General features: G+C 42.0%; 3 protein-coding genes across 4 annotated transcripts in view; 2 read left to right on the plus strand and 1 right to left on the minus strand.

The window, feature by feature from the left end:
• Positions 1 to 361: 361 nt before the first annotated feature.
• LOC122612299 (protein peste) lies at positions 362 to 7,938 on the plus strand. Its single transcript, XM_043785817.1, has 5 exons — positions 362 to 729; positions 3,024 to 3,283; positions 5,107 to 5,415; positions 5,540 to 6,324; positions 6,385 to 7,938. The coding sequence occupies exons 2-5, from the start codon at positions 3,161 to 3,163 to the stop codon at positions 6,833 to 6,835; spliced, it is 1,668 nt and encodes a 555-aa protein (XP_043641752.1). The 5' UTR covers positions 362 to 729; positions 3,024 to 3,160; the 3' UTR covers positions 6,836 to 7,938.
• Positions 7,939 to 7,973: 35 nt separating this feature from the next.
• LOC122612334 (protein FAM151B) lies at positions 7,974 to 10,065 on the minus strand. Of its 2 annotated transcripts, none has more exons than XM_043785881.1 (4): positions 9,973 to 10,065; positions 8,976 to 9,185; positions 8,650 to 8,894; positions 7,974 to 8,590 (listed from the first exon to the last, which is right to left on the minus strand). In XM_043785881.1, the coding sequence occupies exons 1-4, from the start codon at positions 10,013 to 10,015 to the stop codon at positions 8,024 to 8,026; spliced, it is 1,065 nt and encodes a 354-aa protein (XP_043641816.1). In that variant the 5' UTR covers positions 10,016 to 10,065; the 3' UTR covers positions 7,974 to 8,023. The 2 variants fall into 2 exon arrangements, with proteins under 2 accessions (XP_043641816.1, XP_043641826.1); XM_043785891.1 differs by lacking the exon at positions 9,973 to 10,065 and adding an exon at positions 9,328 to 9,560 and having other exon boundaries at positions 7,976 to 8,590.
• A 522-nt stretch (positions 10,066 to 10,587) lies between these two features.
• The window catches only part of LOC122612287, an 87,383-nt gene continuing 73,032 nt past the window's right edge, over positions 10,588 to 24,938 (plus strand). The window contains exon 1 of the mRNA XM_043785790.1: positions 10,588 to 12,686. Within this exon, the coding sequence (XP_043641725.1) occupies positions 11,685 to 12,686 (1,002 nt within the window). The 5' untranslated portion in view covers positions 10,588 to 11,684. The remainder of the gene's footprint in view (positions 12,687 to 24,938) is intronic.

The following is a 24,938-nucleotide window of genomic DNA, read 5'->3' on the forward strand; positions in this document are numbered from 1 at the left end:
CCATTGGTTGGGACATATACAACGCATCAAATTTTAACCTTAATACAAACAATTTAAGGATTCACATACTTATGGATCGAAGAAAGACATATACAAGAACATCCTACCTAAAACCATTTTTAAGTTCCACTTGTGCACCAATTAAAACTATATAAATATGTACACATGTGGCAGCTCTATAGATATCAGTATTATTTATATATATATCAAATTATGTCACAGGAGTTTTTCGATTGGCGTGCACTGGTAACACTGATCCCAGACTGCAACGCTGGTGAAAAGGGCATTTCATAGTCACCGTAGCCGACCGCTTTTCGCCTTAACGAAGAATAGCTAATTGTTGCTGGTGTCGGCTCTTTGGAAAATACTTATTTAGTTTAGTCGCAGGCGCAGCGCCGCTCAGACACGTTCGGTCTTGATCGCGCGCGTTTTTTTTGAGATCAGCAATTAACGGTGCGTCGCCGCCTCCTGAAACGCTGCGAGTGGAAGCGAGACGGCCAATGGCAAGAAATAGACGCGTGCTGGCGAAACAACAACAACAGAAAAGCAGCGCAGAAACGATCACAGACTTTTATTTAAACAATATTTACACTGTGGCGTCGCTGCAATTGAAATTGATTTCAATTTAAAAGTATTTGAGGAAAAAATTAGAAAAGTGCCGTGAAGTGCAAGTGGAAAAAGTGTTAGAAAAGCAAATGAATTAGTAAACAACGCCGACTGCAAGAAAAAGTAAGAAAAATTTGAAAAACAAGGAATGTCAGTGGAGAAAGAGAGAGAGAGAGAGAGGGCAGCTCGCGAGAAAGAGAGAGAGTTGAACTTTTTCTGTTTCCTCGGTAGATAAGTTTTTTTTAAGCAAACACAAAACGATCCAGATAATAGTTCTTAACTCCATGTGGATAAGATGTAAGCTGCCAAAAATGTGACGCATTGCGATGAATTTGCAAAATGAGTGTATAAAATCGTACGAAAAGTGTAGCCGCGCAACGAATTATGTTAATATGTACATACATATGTATGTACGTATATTTTTGTTGGCACATTGCACTGTGTTGCTGGTTATTTTTAGGCTAAAAGAGCAAATAAGCCAACAATGATGAGCAAACACATAGAAAACATTGTCAACAGGTTGCGGAAGTGACGCTCAAGGTTCAAGGATAAACCGAGTGTCAATATTTCATGTTCGCTAGTGTGGAAAATCGCAATTGTGCGAAATTCGCGTGATTGATGTATGAACAAATGATTAGGCAGTATATGTGTGGTTCATAATCTGGTGTAGTAAAGCACAAAATAATCAGAGCGCAAGAGCGGGTATGGGCGGGGGTGGGTGTGGCAAATGGCATGTGGGGTGGCTTTGTTGTAGATAAAGAAGTAAAAAAAACCCACAACAAAAACGGGTTTTACTCTTAACCTCGCTACGTGTGCACTAGTGAAAAGAAAAAAGTCATCGACTCGCAGTACGTGTGTGCTCCAATATATAAATGTACCTATATATGTACGTATATATTAAAAATCGTTGAATTATCACCAGCAATGGCCGTAACTAAGGCCAAAAAGCACCTCAGCCAGCGGTTGCTAGCCAGCCCCAAGAAGTGTAAACAATGTTGACTATAACGCCCCCACCTCCCGCCCCTGCGCACTGCGATTTTATGGTTGTGTCAGGGTATGGAATACGGAGTATGAACGTGTTTTCGATCCAGTCCCACACTCGCGAATCAAAACAAATAATACTCGTGGAATGTGCCGCCGCAGTGAATCACAGACTTTCCAACCTTTAAACATTAATAAAAGTGCTGAAGTTCGGAGTCAGCAAATGGAAAATAATACTCCGATTCACTCACATTAAAGTTCGAAGTCAGCAAACCGAAAGAACTCAATTCAATGGGAGTAGTACAGTGATATATGTATGTACATACATGTGTGTTCGTTTTCTGTTAACGGTAGTGTCAGAAATCGCTATTAGAATTAAAAAACTAACATTCCCAGTGAAGTCTTATCAGCTACGAAGGCTTAAGCGTGTGGAAATTCCATTTTCTAGTTAAAATTACTAAGAATATTGAGGTTTTAGTACTGACCTAAGTATACTGACAACACCCTTTTTCTATCAGGGTCACGCTAGACTTAACATTTCAGCGGTTCTATGCCAACGGTTGTAAATGTGCCAAAAAAGACATATTAGTGACTAAGCGTTGTTAATCAGTGTTCTATACATATGTACATATGTATATAGTACAAAAAAGATTACTGTCTGAGTATAGATTCCGTGGAGTGATAACTCAAACTTCATTGTCTGCTAGCACCTGACGTAATTCCTGTATCGAGGAGAATATTATATTAATTTAAGCCAGCCCTTCGGACCGGTTTACCTAAAACAACCCCGAAAACACCACAATTAATACATGTATGAACATTTAAGCAATTATTTCGGTAATTTACAAATGTACAGTCTTACAACAGTAACGTGGATGTAATGTTGCTTCAATAAACTCACATATGTCGTTAATTAAACTGTTTCTAGTTCTCAGAATAAAAGTATAAAGTATAAGAATTTAATGCACAATTATGGTTAATTTGCGCTTCATTTCATATTGTAAATGTTAATGTAAATGTACATATTTATGTACATACAAATGCTTGTGGTACTTGTAGGTATTCTCTTTAGTGCATATGTAAAAATGTACAAGTATGTACATATCAAGTTTGCGGTTTGCCCAGTGCCAAGTAAAATCTTTATTACAATTAGGCACAAAATGTGTATAATTACGCCGCAGTTCAACTTTGTGATCGCCACTTATGCGTCGCCACTCTCGCCTCTCTCTTGCTCACTCTCTCTCTCTCTCTCTCAGGAAATCGAAATCGGGTGTCTAGCCTGCTGGGCCCCAAAAGTGTGCGTGTGCGATAAGAGTGATACACTGTACAGTGTTCCCTCGGCCAGCGATAACGATAAGCCCGCATTTTTCACAGTCACAGTCACACTCACACTCCCAGTCACTCTCACTCACTTACTCTCTGCATTCTCTCCGTAGACGCCAATAACGGGAACGCGGTCGATGCGAGGGTTCCACGCTCAGTGCGCCGCAAGAGATCGGTCGAGAAAGACGCCCTCCATATACATAAGTAACATCGATTTGCAGCACCGCCACCAAGACGCAGCTCCACCAAGATGACATCACGGGCGCGGCACTGTGTCCGAGTGGTCATCGTACTCCTTGGGATCTGTTGCATCGCCAGCGGGATTTACCTCTTCCGCAACTGGATCGATATGTTTACACGCATGCGCGGCCAGGTTAGTACTCCAAATCCAATGTTTATTAGCAGTCAATATCTGCAATCGGTTCTATACCATCTTATCGGCATCGATTGCCAGCGATTCTGAGACCTTTGGGTCAAGTTTCGCAAGCCGGCAAATTGGCAAATTGCCAATGTGTGCAAAGGTCAACTGGGAGACTCATTTACATACCACTTCGATGGGGGGAGGTACCAATTTTGTCCATTGATTGAAAGCAAACGAAGGAAAAGACACTGAAAATACAGTTTTTGCTTGATTGTTTGATTAATTCAAAATCACCTCAAGCCAATAGATAAGATAAGGAATTGATCCCTTATAGAGAACATTTTGTAACGCTGTCGTTGGGGTGGCTAAGACACTTTAAAGATCCTAAACTCTCGCAGGTGTTTTCAATTAGCATGTTAATGCTATTGTTGGGTTTATTTTGTAGATGTGGGTAGAGTGCTTAGTCACGGCAGTTAAACTCTCATTGAAAAGCGTTCTCCTTAATCGTTATGATCGTTAAATGGCTATAAACCAAATGCGACGAACCTTGTTGAAATGAGCATTTAATCTTGCACAAAATTTTTAGAATGATACATAATACTCCTCATGTCATGTTCTATATTAACACGAATTTTGTATTTCGTGTTAAATTTCCAAATAATCATCAATCAAATTGATAATATTTTTTGGTTAGCCAGGTGTTTTTTGACTCACCAAAATTTCGATCATGATTCCTGTTGGTAGTGGTTACTAATAATAGTTAGTGATTAATTGGCTTTATCAAAAAGAAAAAAGCACACCTGTCACTGAAAATCACGGGGTTCAATGCGGGTCAAAAATCCAACATTGAAGTCTTTTCCTCTTTATGTTTTTCGCCTCTGAGTGGGGGGAAATACCATCTGAAATTTTAGAGTTGCGGCCGCTAAATTGCAATGGGTATTGCTATCTTATCTTGGACAAAACCTGAAAAATAACCCATTTTGCGATAGCCATGTTCGATTAGACAACGCTCCTCAGTTCCAGACTTATATCAATATATGGCAAAAACGTTCATAAACGGCCATAACCATCCAGACCCGGCATGTAACCGCACTTTTGCAGGTTCGATGTCCCTGACCGAACACCTGTGCTCCACTTCGATACGAAACGCGGCAGACATGTGTAATCCATTAGGATTTTACAGGGCTTATGGCAAAACTGCTTAGAACCTAATTCGATATTTTTCCTTTTTTTTTATTTATCAGTTTAGTCATTTCCTGTAGCTCAGTCGCAGTTCCAATTATAAAGATTATGAGGCAAACAAAATGGTGGCCAGTGGTCAGCGATCTAGACGATCGTTAGGTCCGTCGTTCTGGCTTACAATGATTGATGGCTGATAACAGCCATGATCCACCAAACCCATGTAATCGCACCATAGCACCTGCAATTTCGCCGAGATAGAGCTCTACAATGTAGCGTGAAAGTGCATTTCAAGCGTTACTATTACTATTAGTTTTATGCAAAATGCAAAATAGTTCCATGTACATAGACACTTTCAATATGCACAATCAAATTCACATGTATTTGCGAGTCAATGATGGAACCTCCAATGGGAACCAATTGCACAGATCATTCGTGAACTTTGATCGGTTCGCCCATATGCACATTGTTCTGTTCGCCTATTCAATGCGCAATTTTTCATCAACGAATTCGATGTCTAATTGCTGTGCCAATTTAGCAACCAGTTATCCTCAATTACAGCAAGCTTATTATGTAAATCGATTATCTTTGTATATTGATCGTATATTTTTCAATTGTGTCGAGCTGATACTCAATATACCATTTCATTATTGTAGGAAATGGCCCTGAGCCCCAAATCACGATCATTCGAGGACTGGAAGGTGTCCCCGCTGCCGTTAGACTTTGATATCTACCTATTTAACTGGACGAATCCAGAGGACTTCTACGTGGGATCTGGCAAGAAGCCACACTTTGAGCAATTGGGACCCTATCGGTTTCGAGAGAACCCCGACAAGGTGGACATCGAATGGCACAATCAAAACGCCTCCGTATCATTCCACAAAAAGTCCTGGTTCTACTTTGATGCTGCCGGCAGCAACGGAAGTTTATCGGATAAATTCACCACAGTCAACACCGTAGCGCACGTAAGTTTCCAAAAATGAAAAAATGAAATACAGAAATATTGCTAAAACTCTCAATACCCTTACATTTGATCTCAATGAAATCTATTTAAAATAATATTTACACATTATATACATTTGAAAACAGGCTGCTGCTAGACGTGTGCCGGACAATTTGGTTGCTAAGATTGGCGTCAACATGGTCAATAAGATGTATAGCCAGAAAGTGACTATCACGAAAACCGTTGATGAAATGCTTTTTACGGGCTACGATCATCCATTCTTAGCCGTCGGCAAGTTGATAAGACCACAGGATGTTCCCTTCGAGCGTGTAGGCTTCCAATACCCACGGAATGGCAGTTCCGGCTTCGATGGTGACTTTAACATGTTCACAGGAGCCGATGATATTGCCAAAATGGGTCAGGTTCATACGTGGAATAATTTGACGCACACTGGAGCCTTTGAAGGCACCTGCGGGCAGGTGCACGGTTCCATGGGCGAATTCTTTCCGCCCAATCTCAGCACCAAGGACACTGTGTTCATGTACATGCCCAAGATGTGCCGTGCTATACCACTGGATTACGTGGAAACTGTCACCGTGCACGGCGTGACCGCGTACAAGTTCAGTGGCACTAAGCACGCGGTGGACAATGGCACTCTGTATCCGGATAGCAGTTGCTATTGCGTCGGAGGAAAGTGTATGCCCAGCGGGGTGATCAATATCGGACCCTGCGCTTTCAACGCATCTGTCTACATGTCTTTTCCGCACTTCTACATGGCGGATCCAAGCTACTTGGAGGCCATCGATGGTATGCGACCAGAACGCGAGAAGCACGAGTTCTTCATGACCCTGGAGCCCAATGCGGGCGTACCAATGGACGTGGGTGGTGGCTTTCAGGCCAACTACTACATGGAGCCAGTTTCGCGCATTTCGTAAGTAACCTAATCATTACATATGCCCTTACATAAACTAATATTTTTATTTCCTTTCAGCATCTATGAAAATGTACCAAGGGTCATGATTCCCATGATGTGGTGCGAGGAGCGAGTACGGGTGTCAGAGAAAATTGCCGCAGACATCGCACTTGTTCCGCTTATTGTCCTTCTGGGACAGATAGTAACCGGCATCCTTTTGGCAGGCGGTCTTATATGCACCTGCTGGTATCCGACGCGACAAGTGACGCACTTCTGTCACAGCGATCCAAAGGCCAAGGGCGGCGTCCTGCGTCCCCTCAATGTCTTTGGTGTAAATTCGTCGGCAGCCACAGCTCCGGTGGCTCAACTATTCCGGAACAACATTAGTTCATCGGGCAACGAGCGTGTTGGAGTGCGCCTGCTGGACTATAATCGCGCATCCGGCGTAAGAGAGGAACGTGGTATTATGGAAAGCTCGACCAGGGAGCGTCTGATCAGCCAGGATACGCCCGATGTTGTAGTTAGATAATACATGCGTTGGCATCAAGCCATTCTGACTGTGCCTCCAACGATCATCTGCCTAAGACTCATTTACGTGGCCGTAGCTTAGAATAGCATAAAGTGATGAAACCACTCTGCCTTAGCCAGGCTCTAAGAGGCTGGACCCAGTTGCTCATCGGGGATATCGTTCCAATTCACGTCACATACCACATTGCCACGCACGCCCAACCGCATTAGGAGTTCCCTCAACATATCTGCACGCTTTGCAGACAGCGAGAGAGATTTATAAGATTATTTATTTTAGTGCCAAATAACAGAAGAAAACGCAAGCAAAAAGTCATTAACTATTTTAGTAGGATAAACAAAACTGTATATAGAGCGACTCGTGTAGCGCCCCATTACTCATTTTCCTTAATTCTTGAAGTTAAAACTGCGCATGCCCAAAGTATTTACATTTATATAATAATGCATAACTTTTGTAGAGCAATATTAAGGTTTGAATCCAGATTGATCTGAAGTTATAAAGAAATATTGAACAGAACATAGATAGCTAGAATTGTTGCTCATTTAGGTAGGCCTACACATTAAAAATTAAAAGTTCTTTTAAGTCTTGTACAAATAACGCTAGCACTGCAAAGATTACGCATATCCTATGTATATATGTCAATCAGTGTAAGATCTAAATACCTAGATTGTAAAGCACAGCTGTGAACCCCGGAAATATTTCCAAAAATTCCCTAAGATAAATGAATATAAAAAATGATTCAAATTAAGAGATCAAAGAGGGACTCTCTGAAAATGACAGCAGTTATTAAAATTATGATAGAGACCCTGAAAAAAATGTCCAAACATATCAAGATATAAATTGAATTTGAGAAAAAGTTAGAAACAAATACAAGCCGCTTTAAGTCAGGTATATAAATATTTGTTATTATGAAACGATTTAATACATTTAAAAAATATTAGGTTTGCATTGAAAAACATTTCCCCCAACTAAATTTTTTTTAAATCTACACGATACTTGAATAATTAAATGTGTTATAAAGTGATCTTTTTTATATAAGAACGCGTCACCCAAGGCGATTTCCAAATATTCCACCTAACCGAAAATAAAACTGTCAACACATTAAAGTACAACTTTTTATTGAGCTTATGGGAAATGGAATACAAATTGTTCCCATAAACGTGCCTATAATTAATAACCTAGCAAACACCATTATAACCGCTGCAGCCAGCTAGACAGAGCCCAAAAACACAGACTCACGAAACTGAAGCCAAACAGGGATTTGAAGGTGCCGGCTCCGTTGCCGGGATTGCCCAGGTTTAATTGTGAGGCCAGCTCCTCCGGCACGTCCAGGTAGACTCGGTCCAAGCCGAAGCTGAAGATCAGCTGGCGCAACTTGTCCACATCCACGTAATCACCGGCCGACGACCAGACGGTCAGGGTGCTCTCGTTTGTCTCGTTTACCGCGGCCACCAGTCGATGCAGTTGCTCCTCGCTGTTGGCGGCGATGCCGGCGCGCACGGGAAAGGTGATGCCCTGGCCGGTGGAGAGGATATTGTTGGCGTTCAGCGATTCCAGCATGTCATCACACTGCTGCTGCGTGTACTCGCCATCCCGAAAGTCGGCTCCCCAGTTAGTTGTCCAGCCGATGGAGAGCACTGCCTGCTTGTAGCGCATACAGCCGGCGAAGAATCGGTCCGCATCCACTGGCACTGTTCTATTCTGATCCACGGGACCACTTAGAATGTCGGCGTTTATCCAAACGGGAGAGGAGTTCATCTGCAATACACAGATATTATATTAGTTTACTCCCTTGTATCGGATGTGTGCAAACTTACGTTCGGAATATTCCCGTCCAGAATGTCCAGCGAACCCTCGAATACCTCGATTGACTTAAAGTCGAGCTTAACGCCCTTTGCCTGGTCCTCATGATTGAGGTTGAATTCGATGATCTGGGAGAGAAATTGGGCCAGCGTAAGATCGGAGATGTTCGCTGGCGGATGGGCCATTACGGGCATGTCCTCGCCTTCGCCATTCAGCTTGCCCAGCACAATGTCCGCCTCGATGAAGTCAATGTCACCTTCTGCAGGGGAATGATACCATTGCTAAGTCATTCAGTACACACACGCATACTTGGCCAACGATCAAAGATCAACGATCTTACCGGTTGCCAGGACCTCGTCCAGCAATTGCTGACTGTTGACGGCATGGGCCCAGGTAATGGCAGTGAGATTTGTGCCCCATTGCTTCATCGTATCCGACTGTTTCAGGACTATATATTCGATCTGCGGATCGGCTGGCGTTCTCTGCTCGACCACTTGGTACTGATAATTGCTGGCGTTCAGAGCAGACCCATTGATTTTGGCCACGAGCGCTGCGAGTGGACGGAGTAATACGGCATTAAGATTCCATAATTGAACCATGGGACGCACAGAGGGCATAATATGGCATATAGATAAGCCCATTTGCCTTCCTTTACCCTACAACCACCACACACCACACCACACCAAACCTACCAGCGAGAATTGATACGCAAACACAGGCGAAGCAGTCCAATGTGAATTTGTTTACTTCGCAATGGGCATGTGCGCGTGAATGGACTTTAATAAACGCTTTTTGTTGTGATGTGTTTTTATGGAATGCGCTCCGTTCTGCTCTTCTTCCACTTTCACCGAATGCTGCAATGCAACTGCACAACAATAATTTGCTTCAATCTGTCAGCGGTGCAACGGCGCAAACGCAGAGAGCAGACAACACAGAAGCGAGAACTATGGTTAGCTCAAGAAGCCGACGTTGATATACCCTCTATCAACAATGACAAGAACTACACAAAAAGGATTATGCGCTGGAGAGTAATATTAAGCGACAGTCACAAAATTATTCAGATTTGAATAAACTAACTAACTACAAGAGCCTCGACTAACAGATACTCACTAATTCTTTACATGTTATTTATAATGAGAAAAAATCTTTAAAAATGTTGTCGTCATTTTTAGAATCTAACCTAATTGGGAAAATGCATGTCAAATCTAAACTGTTGAGATACTAAAGTTTCGAAGATCTCTAGGATCTTGCCCTACGATTCATGGATATAAAAAGCTAATGAGTGATGATAAGTGGCGCCTAAAATAACGTTTTTGAAAATGCCAAATGCCCATTACCAAATAGTAGCGTTGTAAGTAGAAAGGTAGTCTTTGAGTCCATTTTCCTTTAGGTATAAATGCACTTGATGAACGTCTTGGTACTGCGGTTAGAAACGAACTAAATGGCATTTTTTTAAGTTTTGCTAATCGAAAGCATTTGCTGATTTGATTAAACTTGTAAATTGGTCGCGACAATCAATCCTCATATCCCGAAATCTAATCTTTAAGTGGTAACGTTATCCGCCTAAATGCCGGGAAATCATTGCTTAAATATGCAATCCAAAGTAGTTGCCACATTCAACAGATAGAAAAGAATATATATCATGACTTATTTATTTATGACTAATTTAATTCATTTTAAAGCAAAAGATATATGGTTTAAAATATTTTTCTTCCAAGCCCTCTGTTAGAAAGCGCTGCATCTTAACATTTCTGTTAGAGGAGCAACAGTAACATAAGAGAAAACTTAAGAGAACGGCACAGAGAGCGGCATTGGTGTGACCGTGCCCCGGAAAATGAAAAATACGGCCCAAAAACGAGAGTACAAAATTTAGCGAAACGGGCGACCCAAGAACTGGCCACACTTCGCGGCAGACACTCAGTTTTTCGTTCGAAAATTTAACGGCTCTCGAACCGTTCGGACGTGTCGCTCTCGGTGCGCGTGTGTGTGAGTGGCGAATAAAAATATCGGGGGAAAAAGCTCGCACGTGCGACGCTTGCGAAAAAAATATATTGGAAATATACATATATGTATATGTACATATATATGACGAAGAGAGGGGCCCAGCCAGGCAGAATGCAAATAAATATTCAATAACGAGTGCAAAAATAATTTGCAAGCGCTAAAAAGATTTATAAATAGTGCAACAACAACGACAGCAACAGCAATAGCAACAGCAACACCACCAACAACAACAACAGCGACACAATAAAAGAATTTGTCAGGCGGCGTTTGTTTTTGTTCTCCCTCGCTCTCCGTCTCACTCTCTCTCTCTGTCTGTCTCTTTCTGTCTGCGTCGGGCTTTCCTTTCCGTCTCTGTCTGCCGCCGGCCTTCGTCGCGTGTGTGCGTGTGTCCCCGTGTGCGTGTATGTGTGTGTGCGTCGTCTGTGCAGCGCAAAGATAAAAAAGTTCAGAAATTGAGATATACGAAATGAAATACAAAAATTCAACTTAAGAAATTGCGCCGAAGTGAAGGAATTAATTTATGGCGAAAATTTAATAAGTGCACGCCACAGAGGAATAGGAAAAGTGCGCACAAGTTTTACACAGCCGACAAAAGCCGGCCCGATTTATATATTTCTTCTAAAAATACGACTCAAATAATATCGAAAGTCTTCGAAACACGCGACAAAAGTTGTGGGGGAAAGAATTCGGAATCCTGTGTGCGAGTGTGCGAGCTGAAATGCCGTCGGCAAAAGGCAAATGCAACAAAATTAGTTAAACTAGCTGACAAAAAGCAAACAAAAACCAATCAACGAATGTGCCAAATTGTTAAGTGAAGTGCAAGTGAAGAAGTCGCACAGATTGTAGCCGTAACCCTTAAAGTAATCAATAGTATGGATCCCAATCGTAACCCAATAACCAAATAAAGAGTTTAGATAAACAGCAACGTCTTTTTCAAACTATCTTGCATAAAGCAGTTCAAAATCGAGAGGGTCACAATTGGCATCTGGTGAAAATGGATTACTAGTAGGACCGGAATTTGGTTAGCTAAAGTATTGTCCACAAAATGACCGAATACGTGACGCCCATGATCAGCACCGTCTTGAAGAAATACCAGACGAGTGCCACAAAATCGCTCCAGGGACCGGGCCACGCCCTCACCACCGCCGGTGTCCTTGACATCGTCACCAATGGCAGGAGCGAGAGTCCTGGCCACAATGGCAAGTGCCAAGCATCTCCGCCAGTTGTGGCGCTGATCAAAAAGGAAATACTCAGCTCGCCGGAGCCGCAGGATCTTCATCATCACGATTGCTCGACGAGGGGCACACCGCCACAGATATATTCGCCCGCCACGCCCCCCAGGGAACTCTCTCAGCCGATTCTATCGGTGGCGGATGCGGGATGCGGCGAATTGTACGAGACGAAACTGGAGGGCAAGACCATTGGATGCTTCTCCGTGGGCGGCGAGATGAGACTGTGCCTGCCACAGTTCCTCAACAATGTCCTCAACGACTTCTCCCTGGAGCAGATCAACAGGATCTTCGATGAACTGGGCATCTACTGCTCGCAGTGCACGCACGATCAGCTGGTGGAGTTCAAGGCCGCCAAGATCCTGCCATCCGATGTCAAGGCCAGTGGCCTGATCACCAGAACCGATGCGGAACGCCTCTGTGCCGCCCTGCTCCATCGCTCGGACCGGAATAGCTATGTGCCGATCGAGAGTTTGGCCAAGGGAGCGCTCAGCTTCCACGTGTATCACAAGTGCTTTGGCAAGTGCGAGGGCATCTGCACCCCGGACATGTACTCCTACCAGAAACCGACCTGCATCAAGTGCCTGGAGTGCGACGGCTGGTTCTCGCCCCAGAAATTCGTGGGTCATGTGCATCGCAAGTTCGAGAACCACACCTGCCACTGGGGCTTCGATTCCCGCAACTGGCACGACTATCTCCATGTGGCGCTCGATGTGGAGAATCGCGAGAAGTACCAGATCATCCTCGATCAGCTGAAGGAGGTGGAGCTCAAGGAGATGCACAAGGCGCAGCGGGAATTGGATCACAAGAAGAGAAAGGTGAGCTTGGCTAACTAAAGATGGTTTCATGATTATTTCGATGATGGAAAAAGTAAAAATAGTAAATTGTATTTACTTATAATTAGCTCAATCGACAAGTGTTATTATGGGATACATAATGTGCACCTTGTTGGGCAGGTCAACAATTTCCCAGAACGCAGGGGATTATTATTAACTCGATAATCTTCAACTGCCCGCCCTTCGTCCGCTCAATTATTAATGCGCTCCCCCCATTTTTATGAGCTCAAGTTGTAGCCACAGCCCAGATCTCAATTTTAATTATGCAAAAGAACGAACGCCCCACGCGGCAGCCACAAATGCGATACAAATATCAAAAATTTCAACGGCGGCTACTGCGGCTCCATATTCGTACTGCTACGCCGACTTCCATTCACATTCACATTCAATTCGATCTTCTTTAACGACACTTTGTGTTTGCTGCTCTCAAAAAGACATAAAAAGCGCAAAAAGCACAGAGTAGTGGAAAAATGAGAAAAAAGAATATACACATATTTTTATATACATATATAAATATAAAAACAAAACAAATTTCATCGCTGGCCATTTATAATGAATTCATAATAATTATAATTGGAATGCAGCTGCAATTTATGGCGCTGCTTTCGTGGCCGGGGTGTAAAACATTTTTTTTCGGCTAGGCCATTTTTTGTGATTATTTATTTAAACTACTTAATTTTATGCTTAAACAGCGTTCGCAAAATATTTCCCCGCAAAGAGACAATAAATAATACATTTTTGCGCTGCTGAATTTTTGTCTCTTATTTGTTTTTTGTTTTTGTATTTTTGTTGTATATGTTTGTTGTTGTTTAAATGGTTTGTTGTAGCTGCCGCTGCATTTTGCGGTTGCCAATTCGTCTGCCGCATTTCTGAATGTTCTGAATGTTTGTCGCCGCGGCAGCGCTGCCAGCGAATTGGAATGGAGCTTATTTTTAGCTTTCCGCTCAATTTATTTGCGCCCGTCTCGTCTGCGCCTTGTTTGCAGTTGCAGCCTGCGCACCAAAGGCTTTCGATTTTCCAGTACCCTGTAGGGTATCCTGGAATCAGTAGCAATGTCATACAGCGTACTTACACTGGCAGAAAACCTCGAACAATGCAACCCAGAATGATATAATTACTTAAATCAGAAAAGAATTGAACCAAATTTTTATAAATTTGCAAGTTTTACCGAAAAAATCCTTTTGAATTCTTTAAAAATATCCATCTAAAGGAATTTTAAAATCGGCTTATAAGAGTTTTTATCTACTAACTAAAGTTTCTACCCCACCAAATTGTATCCATATATTTTGAAATCCAATGTTATTAGTCCTTTTTCTGTACTCAAGAGTATTTCAGACATCGAAACCTACTGTTCTGCTAATTTTGAATATTTTTTTATTCTGAGCTTAAACTGGTGTGTGTGCCATGAAAATCCGCTTCGACCAGCTTCAATGTTAAATATTCAGCAAATAATAATAATGAGCCAGTGCGAGCGGGATGGCCTGATAAGAAAGATAGAGCGGGGGTGGCGCTGGGCGAGGGGGTAGAAACAAAAATAAATCGCAAACCGGTTGCCAACATTGTCTGCTGCGAAGTCTCTGTACTTTGCTCGTTGTATTCATTTTGGTCTCGGCTTTGCTTTTGGTTTTGGTTTTGGTTTTGATATTGCTCTGGGTCTGGGCTTGGGCCCTCGTCTCGTCTCGTTATGGGATGTGGATGTGTTTTCCGTCTGGCAGAGTCGGGGATCCAATCGGATCGGCTTGGATTGGATCGGATCTGAGCGGAGCTCATGGATTCCCTGCAGCGGGAACGAAAACGGGAACGGCATTTGTAGGTGGAAACTGAAGTTAAAGTCGCAGAAATAACAAAACAAACGGCTTGCGGCACATTTGTTGCGCACAAAAAAAGAGATACTCAATGGAGGGATTATAAAAGAACAGCACAGAATGTTTGTTGTTGAAAAATCAAATAAAATAATACACACACACATTAGTTGTATCTATCAAGACATGAAAAAAGCTCTTTTAAGATTCCCAAAATCACGGTTTACGCCTAATTCCTAATACGACACCCTAGAAAATGTTAGTTTAAATCCTATTTCTATGATTTTCTCACCTTTTTGGGCGTCAATAATCCAAACGCAATTCATCGACTTTCGCTGCTTCCCTATTTTGGACTTTGCTTTACGTTCAAGAATTTATATTGCGACTCGCAAATTTTTGGAATATTAACTTTTGAGTTCCAGCTTTGTTTGTTGATGCGGCGCCAACAGGTTTATGTTTTCTTGGTGTTTTATTTGTGCTCGTAACTGTTTTGTTATTTTGGTGCTTTGATTTTTGGGCTTCGTGTTGCTCGCTCATCGCTCATCAAATTTTCAAATTTATGCTAATCTGCCGTATTAAACTTTTTCTGTTGACCGTTGTCATTCATCGTGTTTTTCTGGTTGTCCGAATATGATGCCAAACGCAATCCATTGCACGGCACGTTTCTGCAGCAACCAGAAAGAAATTACAAAATTGGGAGAAAAAGCTCCTAGTCATTTTTTTTGGGTTGGCTTATCAATGAGTTTTTTGGGCCCACTGCTGATAAGGCTTGTGCTCTGTTGGCCACGTTTTTGCAAAAACCAAATCGAGTCAGGGTTTCTGTTTATTTTTCCATCACCTAGCTAAGATTATTTTGAGTTCAGTATTGATAAGAAGCGGTCTAAGTTTCTGTGTACATGTCGCTGCCTCAGTTTTACGAGGCGTATAAATATTTTATGATCGCGCATACGCCATGTGGGGCCATCATGAAATTGGAATAAAACTCACTTAATTTGTAGCCGATTGGAAATTGGAATTCCAAGCGGATTTGTCTCTTATGTCACCCGCTAATTGACAAATCATGGGGAATGTGCGATGAAAAATGGTAAAATCTGGATTGAATTGATTATACATGATTAGATAGGTGTCATTTATATAAATAATCATGAGATCTTTAGATTATTTTCCGCTGTAAATATAATAAATTATACATATGCACCAGCGAAGCATTTAAACTTAAATGGCAACAGCTTAATCTCATATGATACTTAATTTTAAAAATTAACCCAAACCATGTTGTAAGTCCCTGCTTATCAGATGATCACAACTAATTGCATCTTAAATAACTCCAGCAAAAGGCAGCGACTTAACCAGATGGATCTGTCCCATCTCGGTCCCTGAACAATATATGTATTACCCCGCAGGGTTTTCACATTTTCCAGTCCTCTGCGTCTCAGTTTCCCCCTTCCCTGCTTCGCCCCCCCCTCTTTCCCAGCCAGCTGGCAGTTGGCGATTTGATAAGCGCGATAAGCAAAGAGCGATCTCTTTCAGTGCCCCCCAGCTGGACAGCCGGACAGTCGGACAGCCCTGCCCCACTGCCCATTACCCCTCTGTGGCGAATAGATTGCACTGTGGGCAGGTCTCCAGACCGAACTTTTCCCAACCCACCCAACTTGTCATGTGATGTTCGCTTGTTCTTTCGCTCTGTTGATCTCTGGTGCTCTTCTTGCTGTTTTTCATTCTTTATATCTGTTTTTTTTGTTTTGCTATATTTTTATTAGCAAAAACTAAAGACACACGACAAGGCGAGCGCAGAAAAACAATACAGTGGTTGCTGAAGAAGGACACTTGGAAATTATTTTAGACAAAGTATTAAGAAAGAACTCTGTGAAAAAAATGTCAGGGTAATGAAAGAAAATAATTTCCATAAAAAAATGTGTCTTTTTTTTTTTATTATTTTAGGATTGAAATTGCCGAGAACCACTGTAGAATTGTTACCATATTGCAGGAGGTGCGGCCTTCTAGTTGCGATTTTGCGATTTTAAAAGGGGAGGATGTTTGGGAGGGACAGTGGAGATTCGTTAGTGGGGAAGGTGTATTCTGCTGCTCCGTACATCTTTTTGCTTTTTTGCATACATTTATCGGCGCCGTTCTCCATCTCCTTGTTGTTGTCGCCGCCAAAGTTGTTGCCTTGGTTGTTTAACGTGCAGTTGTTGTTGTGTTTTTGTGTTGTTTTGTTGTTGTGTTGTTTTGTTGTTTTGGGTGCCTGGAACAGGTGTCTGCCCGCTCTAAAGTCTTCGTTCTTACAGGCAACCGTCTCCTATGCGTCGTCTATCGCTGATCTTACATCTAAATAGGCTGACGTCGTCGTTGCTTGTTATTGCAGTTCCGTTGGTGGGCTAAGGAAAACCCCTTCCGCCGACCTCCCTTAACCCATTCCACCCAACAACCTGATTTCTAGACCCGTCTCGAGATCTCCTCCCCTTTCCTCTTGGCACCCTCCCATCTGCAGTACCTCTATCACTTAGCAAATGTTTAAAAATCATTCTCATGTTTATTTTAATTAAAGCTCACACATTAAAATTGATCGTTCGATTTTGTTACTGTTTGTGACTTTGCGTGTTTATCTGCTCCAGGGTAAGGTGCACTTTTGAGTAAAAATATTTAAATAGCTCAAACGTGTTTAAACAATTTATGATTGTTGGGCATACCAAAAAATGAGCTGAGAAATTTAAAGTAAATGCGAGATGAATAGGTGTAAATTGTTATGCAAATATTTTTCAGTGTTTTAATTTTTTAACACTCTTAAAATATGTTTTTACTATACCTCAAATGAAGAAGTACTACTAATATATTCTTTAAAAGTGATTATAAAGAAAATTAAACATAGTAACTTAATGCACTACTTTTATCCAGTCTTATTAAATATTAAATGAATGCATTTTCTTGTTATTTTGCAAACGATTCTACGCATTTTTCCAACCAGCCATTGACCTCGCACTGATCTCGTTCCCATTGTTAATTGGTATTATTGTGGTACAGGCTATGCTAATTCCTAAGCAAATGTTTTTGTTGTAATGCTCACGTATACTATATTAAAATCATTTCATTTGCAACTGAATCGGCAATCTGAGCTGATAATTTCGAACCAAAACGAGGTCGCCTTGACTGGCCGGGTTGTCTTATCAGGTGGTTCTTGCCTCCGGATCCAGAATATATATACTATATATATATAGCAGTTGTCGTATTCGTAATCTTCGCTCTCCCTCTCTGATTTCCCGATTCCCTGGTGCAGTTCCATCTGCTCCATTATCCAGTTATCTAGACCGGGGCTCAGCATTAACCCACGTCTAAGCGTCTTATTCTCCGGCAGACGTGACAAAATTTGCATGGCGATTAAATCGCTAACCCGCCGTCTTTTTCTCCCTGTCTCTGGCTAAAACTTATCTGAAATCTTGGGGCTTTTGGGGCAGCATTTTGCTTTTGCGTTTGGCACTGGCATTGTTTACCCGCGATTTCCTAGTGTCATTTCCCATCTTTCCTCAGTCTCTTGTCCAGCACTTCCGTCGCAACTAGACGACGACGACGAAGAGTGGCAAATGGAGAGGGGTATGCACCTGAAAAAAATACCACCTTGGTTTCAACTAAAAAATGTACAAATTACAGATTCTAACAACTACAACTTTGGCAAATATTTAAAAAGCTGACTTAAAATAATATTTTAAACACTGCTGATCTAAATATATGTTCCATACAAGATCTCCCATGTGAAATGATAGCATTTTACTGTGCATATAGTTTACACCTGGCACTGCTGACTGGCAATGACGACTTGCTTCACTGGTTCGGTTTGCAAAAAATGGGAAGAGGAAAGTGGTGGTGGGGGATGCGGGATGGGGGATAGGGGATGGGGGTATCTGGTAGTCTGGTCTTGGTTCTGGGTCTTGAACTTGTTTGCTTCCTTCCTATTTGCTTAACGGTCTTCATGCCCCTTCTACTTCCCCTTCACCTACCCCTTCCACTGCCTATCTATCTATTTTATTCGCCGAGTGTTTTTCTTTTCTCTACCAACAATCAACGCTAATTGAGCAGCCCAGGCCAATTCACATTTTCGCAATAATAGCTGGTTTTGATCGCTACCATTTTGACAATTTTTGCGAATTGCAAAAATGACACACTATAGAAACAATAAAAGAGAGAAATAAATTTGTTTGCCATGTTGTCAATTCAAGTGCGTTGTGGGCGATAAGATGGCAACTTTCTACAGATGTTTACAAAAGATAGTACAAAATGTTCAAAGAGTACTACGTACAACAATTATTTTTTTAATTTTTGAATAAATCAAGCTATTTGATGATCTTACATATTTTATAAGAATCAATAAAAGTACGCTCTATTTTAATTAACACCCAATTCCCACGATATGAGCAATATAACCCTTCCAAAAATCCAATTGTTTGCCAGTTTTCCATACTCATGGCGAAAAATGAGATTGAAATCAGTGGATGATTGGCCAAATAATTAATTTGATACCTTTTGCCCTCCAATTGGCTAATGCCAATCCACTTGGAAACTTAATCGCCACAATTGTAATTTTTTGATTGACGGCTGGTGTAATTCAAAACTTGACATTCGTTTTATGGGGCAGTCTGATAATGATGATGCATGATCTAGCCTTTTGACTAACCCAACCCCATTTTCCACCTCCCCCCTTTTCCGCCCCCTTACCTGTCTCGTTTTCAGCCGGCTTACGTCTTAATCTTTATCCCCGCTTTTCCACTGCCTCAAAACTTTCACACGCGATGTGTGATGACGACAGAATCAACGAAAAATTCTATAACAATTGTCGAGTTTTTTTTTGCTTTTTTTATGGTTTGATTGTTTTGAATTTCAACGGCTACTCGTGTTGAGCACTCCGAGAAATTCTAGACGTTTAAATGTCAGTGTTGTTGTAGGTGTTGCTGCGGGGTCTCGTGTTGTTGTGATTGTTGCAGATGTCGCTGTTGTTGGTGCTGTTGCTGTCACTGTTGCAGGCGGCTTGTAAGTGCGCATGAGTGAACATTGGGCAGCAGGAAAAATAATAGAAGCAGCGCCAGCCAACAATAACCACAATGCACTGAAAATAATGTCAACTTATTGCATACAACTAAAACAAGAGCTGCACTCCATCGTACTAAACCAAAAATAAAGTTGTTTATTAGCAAAATAAATATAATAAACGAAAAAGCATATTTTATTGTACAAAAATCGAATCAATCAAGTTCAAGCTATGGCAAATAATTACTATTTGAACCATAACATTTAAAACAATTTAAAAAAACAATTTTTTTTAATTATGTCAATTATTAATAAATTTCTAAATGTATTATATTTATTATATTTTATTTATTATATTTAATGCATCTTTGTAGATATTTGAAATGTGGTTATTAAACGATTACTTTTCAAATGTTTTAAGATTTGGAATGGGTTTTTTTTGCACTACAGTCGACGTCAATCGTAAATTTCGCGCGACACGGCGGCACTGAGCAACAACAAGAACAACCACTAGACGAACGGACCCCAGCGCAATTTTCCTTGCCTGCCGAACACCCACCAACCGCCACCCCTCACCCCACCCCATGATTTTCCACCGAGCACCTCGACTTGTTGTAAATGATATTGTTGTCACACCAATGCAAATACACGAACGTTGGCAGAAGCATTTGCATAGTGAGTGCCGCAACGTTGTTGCTGTTGCTGTGGCCTGTTGCCCCTCCCCCGCATTTGCCGTCACCCCTCTCGCTTTCCTTCCAATTCGATTCACCACAAAATGCAACAAACCACAACAGCAACAACAGCGCCACAGCAGAAGTAACTACAATAACAACAGCGATGACGTTGCTTATACACTTTATAAACACAATGTCCGATTCGGGCAGTTTGATATTGACATTGAAAACGGCCGATAAAACGATAATAAAAAGAAAGGGACTGTAATACTTTTGTGTAATCAGTTTGTTGGGAAAATATTAGCTTAAGTTCTAAACAAAGCTCATTTATCTGCAGTTTTTACCTGTAACATTTTACATAGTGCATACTACGTTATGTAGTAAATACCTAATTTATGTAAAGAAAAAAACGAATTTTTATAAGGATTTCTTTATAAGATATTAATTGAGACACATGATACATTCTCCGTGGATTGTGCAGAGCCTTTGGTAATTACCATTTTAATTAAACTTTCCAGGGCATTGTATCTTCGTTAATTGCGGTCGAATTAGTCAGCTGTCTGTGTGCTGTTAGCCCCTCTTTTAGGCCTCCAATCCCCATTCCCCCTTTCCCCAATCCCTCCTCCCGCCTCGTCCACCTGCAACGTTTGTTGTTGCAGTCAGCGAACTATAAAAATCGTACATTGTTGCGCCGCCCACTCGAAATGCCGCCCCCTTTCCACCATTGTTGTCGTGCATATTTTTCCTGTTTTAATTGGCGCACGCAAATTGTGCACATAACCTCAAAGTGGCTATGAGCCCAAACCCTCACAGCCCACCTTCTCACCCTTCCCCTCACCTTCCCTTCAACCGAAACCCAAGTTTGTGGTAAAGATGATGACGATGATGGGAATGACGTAGGCTCTATCTCTCTGCCTCCGTCTCTTTCTCCTTCTCTGTCTCTGTCACCGCATGTGCCTCCGTCTCTCTCTCAGATCATATCCCCATCTCTTTCGCATGGACTCCAGAGCAGGGAGGTCTTTTGGAACGGGCACGCGACTGGCGACTTGTGATGTCGAGACACTCTTTTCGCCGCTTAATGAAATATTAGAAGCTGACGCGGCGACGAAGACGACACCCAAAGTGGGCTGAAAGTACAGTCAACGAGGGGGGGATCTCCAGGGAAGGGGTATCCAGAGGAGGGGTATCCAGTGGAGGGGTATCCAGTGGAGGGGTATCCAGTGGAGGGGGGTCCAGATTCATGGCTGGTTCACGTAATTATAACGTAACGTGCACAAGAGACGACATTGTCTTGCCGGTGAGTTTGTTGCTTTCTGCTGGTGATGAGCCAAAGGGTTGTGTTTTCTTTTTTTTTTTCTTTTTTTTTTAGCCGTAATTAATGAAACGTTTGCTGCACTCCCAGCGCCCTTTCTTTTCTATTAGCTCCTCGGGCCACTCGAAAAAATATTCAATCAATTTGCATATAATACTGATCTTTAGGGTAACAAGACAAGTAATCGCAATTAGTGTATTAATGAATTACTACAAAACTAAAATATAACTTAGTATCTGTCAGTTTAGTTCGTAATTTCATTTGCTTGCACATTCTAGTGTTGAGATACCAATGCAATTTGTTTAACAAATTTTCCAATTTCCAAAATATAAAAGTGTTCTTAATGTTGTGGGGTAGTAAAGTCAGTTGTATTGTAGGCTCTGTATAAAATATTGAGTTCCGTTAACACACATTTTTTAGATATTTATATATTTTTGTTCCTTTTTGGAGCAAATTTCTTATGGGTTTCGAGGTGAGAATTTTTTTCGAGTGCACCGCTGTTTACGGAAATGTTGAGACAGCGCAAGCCAAGCAAGCGACCTCTTTATTGAGCCCTCACCCTACACTTTCCGCTTCCCCCCTTCCCCCTCCCACTTCCTACCGCCTGCCCCTCACCCTTTCTACACAACCAGTGCCCAGCCCCCCACCTCCTCCCCCACCCACTGTCGCCTAGTGTCGGATTCTTCCTCTTCTCTGCGCACTTGACGCCGCATTGTGCAATGTATTGACTTTTTACACGTGACAGGCAATTGACGAGTTGCCATTGTTGTTGTTGCTGCTGCTGCTGCTGCTGCTGCTGTCGCTGTCGTGCTTGAAATGCTGCTATTGTTGTTGCAATTGTTGCTGCTCTTGCTGTTCTTGTTGTTGTTGTTACCGGCTTGTGTCTGGGGCATCGCACGTCTAATTGCTTTTGCTTTTGCTGTTGTAGTTGCTGTTGCTGTTGCAGTTGTCTGACCCTTCTGCCGGCACATGTATAAATTAATAATTATGAGTCGCCTCAAGACAGAATCAATCGTTCAGGTTTTCGCATGTGCTTGCCTATGTACGTCCGTCTGTCTGCACCGACCTTTGACCCCATCGACAGCAGTCACGCAAATCGCAGGTGTGAACTCGGGTTCACTTGCAACGGATGTTGGCTACTGTTCCTGCCACTTCCTACTAGGAAATCTATTTGTTTGCTATTTACATACACATCACTATCAAAGTGTTTAATACGAAACTGGAAACTTTGTGAAAGACACTATGACGATAGATAACTCTTTCTTTTTTACAAAATGTAGCTGCGTTGCGCGTTAAGTTGCCGCTACTCAAGTTTGATTGCCACCGCTGATGGCCGCTATTTCAGCATATCCTCTACACTTTGGCTAATATTCACATTTCGCCCAACATCTGCCGCTCATCAGTTCAATGTGGTTAATGCTGCCCCAGCAACAAGTTGGTTTTTTTTTTGTTGCCTTGTGCGCTTGTTAAACTTTGGCAGTTGGCAGTTGCAAGTTGCAAGTTGGCTAGTCGCAACTTGTTGGCATTGCCCGTTTTAGTGCCTCCAATTGCCGCTGGCCACGCCCCGGCAATCGCCTACTTTGCGCCTCAATTATGCCAATTGCCGCTGCAGCAGAGCCATGACCTTAAAAAGGCAGCATGGAAATTGTCTGAGTCGCTGGCTCGTTTCAGTTGCCGCCTTCGCACCCGCCCATCCCCCTTTGGCCCCCTTGCCCCTCGCACCCCCTCCGCTTTGAAAATACTGCAGCTGTTTGATGTGCGTTGCTGTCGTCGCATTTGCCGTTGCCGTTGTTGTTATTGTTGTAGTCTGGCAATGTCTTCGCCGTCTGCCGCCGAGCCATTTGTGTCTGCACTCAGAGAAACCGGCATTGTCAACCCACTCAATTATAATATAAATTCAAAATGTTCCGCATTTTCTTTCCTCTGCGACTTTATAAAGTGATCTTCACTTATTTGATATTTTAGAAACTTATACGATCATTTATTTGTTCTTAAAAACTAATTCATTTCTTTAATTAATTCTGGAACATATTCAATATATTGAAACCCAATAGTTCACTATTCTTTCGCCGAGTGTCCAGCTCGAGTTATGCAATTCCTGCCCAAACATTTTCCGGCCAAACAGAAGAAAGATAGAGATAGATGGGGAGAGAGAGGGGGAGGGCAGCAGCAGGGAGGGCTGGCGAATTTTGGTTAAATATTTTAAGTGGTTCTTGCCATGCACTCTAAGGTTGACTCGAAACTTAACGCATTTGACCCACTAACAACGAGCCAAGAGTCGGCCGAGTTGTGGATGTTGGCTGGTGGCTGGTCGTTGGGGAAAATGTTGGCCAAGGAGAGGGTGAACCGAACCGCACCGAATGAGTTGGAGGAAAAACGGACGACAGCAGACCACAGCAGACCACCATGGCCAAGCGATTTTCCATCGGTTTTGCTTTTCGCTCGTTGGCCATTCGCATTTTCAAGTTAATTACGCCTCGCATTGTTGTCATTCATAAGAGTTCTGCGCTGGGACGGCTGAGGACGGATGAGTCAGTCACCTTGCCACCAAAAAAAACAAAAAAAAAACATATGTATAACCCAATCTCTTAGATGGGAACCAATTGAAATCAGTTCACAACTCATGTGAATTTCTCTAGAAATACGTTCAAAAGAATTCTTCATTCAGACTGTGGCTGTGACTGTGGCTGTGGAAATGCGGTGGGCGTGGCCGTCGTTGACGACAGGAGACAAACAAATTTGACTGCCAACACAGCGGGGAAATTTCGAAAAATTAGTTGTAGCTTTTTCCGAAATTCATAAAAAAATATTCGCCCGCAAAGTGCAAACAACTTGAATATTTGGTTATTTATGGCAATTTTTACTTGTTGCTGCCGGTCCAGAAAATGGTACATTAGTTTTATCAATCACAATGTGACAATTATTAAATAATGATTTGATAATTTGACTATTACATATTACTGACTAAAAAGTTTTTATTTTCCAAAAATTTGGAAACTTTCAGTTGCTGTAGGTATTAATTTGAATCTAGGGCATCTTGAGGCCAAAAGTACTCAAGTTTCCATGTGTATACATCCTGTTCGCTTTGGTGTTTTGCTTGTCTTGTCAGCGACAATTAGCCGATGTTGCCGTCTTTGTGGCCGTTTAAAAATACACAAGGGAAAATAAATCAAATTTATGCCGTGAAAATATTTCTTCTATTTGCTGCTGATGTATGCGATAAATATATTAATGTGTACAGCATTAGTTCCACGTCCTTATACCTAATGCCACATTGCGTATACGCGATGTTATCCCATGCTTAATCGTCTCTGTAAAGATCTGAAAGATCAAAAGCTAATACTGTAATGCTGCTGATGGCTGGTAGTTTGCAGATGAATTGAAAAGATTCTCCATCTCAGATAGGAGTGCAGAAACAACCCTAAGCGTG

The sequence above is a fragment of the Drosophila teissieri genome, chromosome 2L, assembly GCF_016746235.2.
Source record: "Drosophila teissieri strain GT53w chromosome 2L, Prin_Dtei_1.1, whole genome shotgun sequence".
Lineage (NCBI taxonomy): Eukaryota > Metazoa > Arthropoda > Insecta > Diptera > Drosophilidae > Drosophila > Drosophila teissieri.

What these genes read in the sequence shown, in the direction of transcription:
- LOC122612299 (XM_043785817.1), top strand. Translation starts at nt 3,161, where the DNA reads ATGACATCACGGGCGCGGCACTGTGTCCGAGTGGTCATCGTACTCCTT. An exon ending in TTACACGCATGCGCGGCCAG is followed by an intron (nt 3,284 to 5,106) that starts GTTAGTACTCCA and finishes TCATTATTGTAG; the next exon opens with GAAATGGCCCTGAGCCCCAA. An exon ending in GAGCCAGTTTCGCGCATTTC is followed by an intron (nt 6,325 to 6,384) that starts GTAAGTAACCTA and finishes ATTTCCTTTCAG; the next exon opens with CATCTATGAAAATGTACCAA.
- LOC122612334 (XM_043785881.1), bottom strand. Translation starts at nt 10,015, where the DNA reads ATGGACTCAAAGACTACCTTTCTACTTACAACGCTACTATTTG. An exon ending in GGACGAGGTCCTGGCAACCG is followed by an intron (nt 8,895 to 8,975) that starts GTAAGATCGTTG and finishes ATTCCCCTGCAG; the next exon opens with AAGGTGACATTGACTTCATC. An exon ending in TGGACGGGAATATTCCGAAC is followed by an intron (nt 8,591 to 8,649) that starts GTAAGTTTGCAC and finishes TGTGTATTGCAG; the next exon opens with ATGAACTCCTCTCCCGTTTG.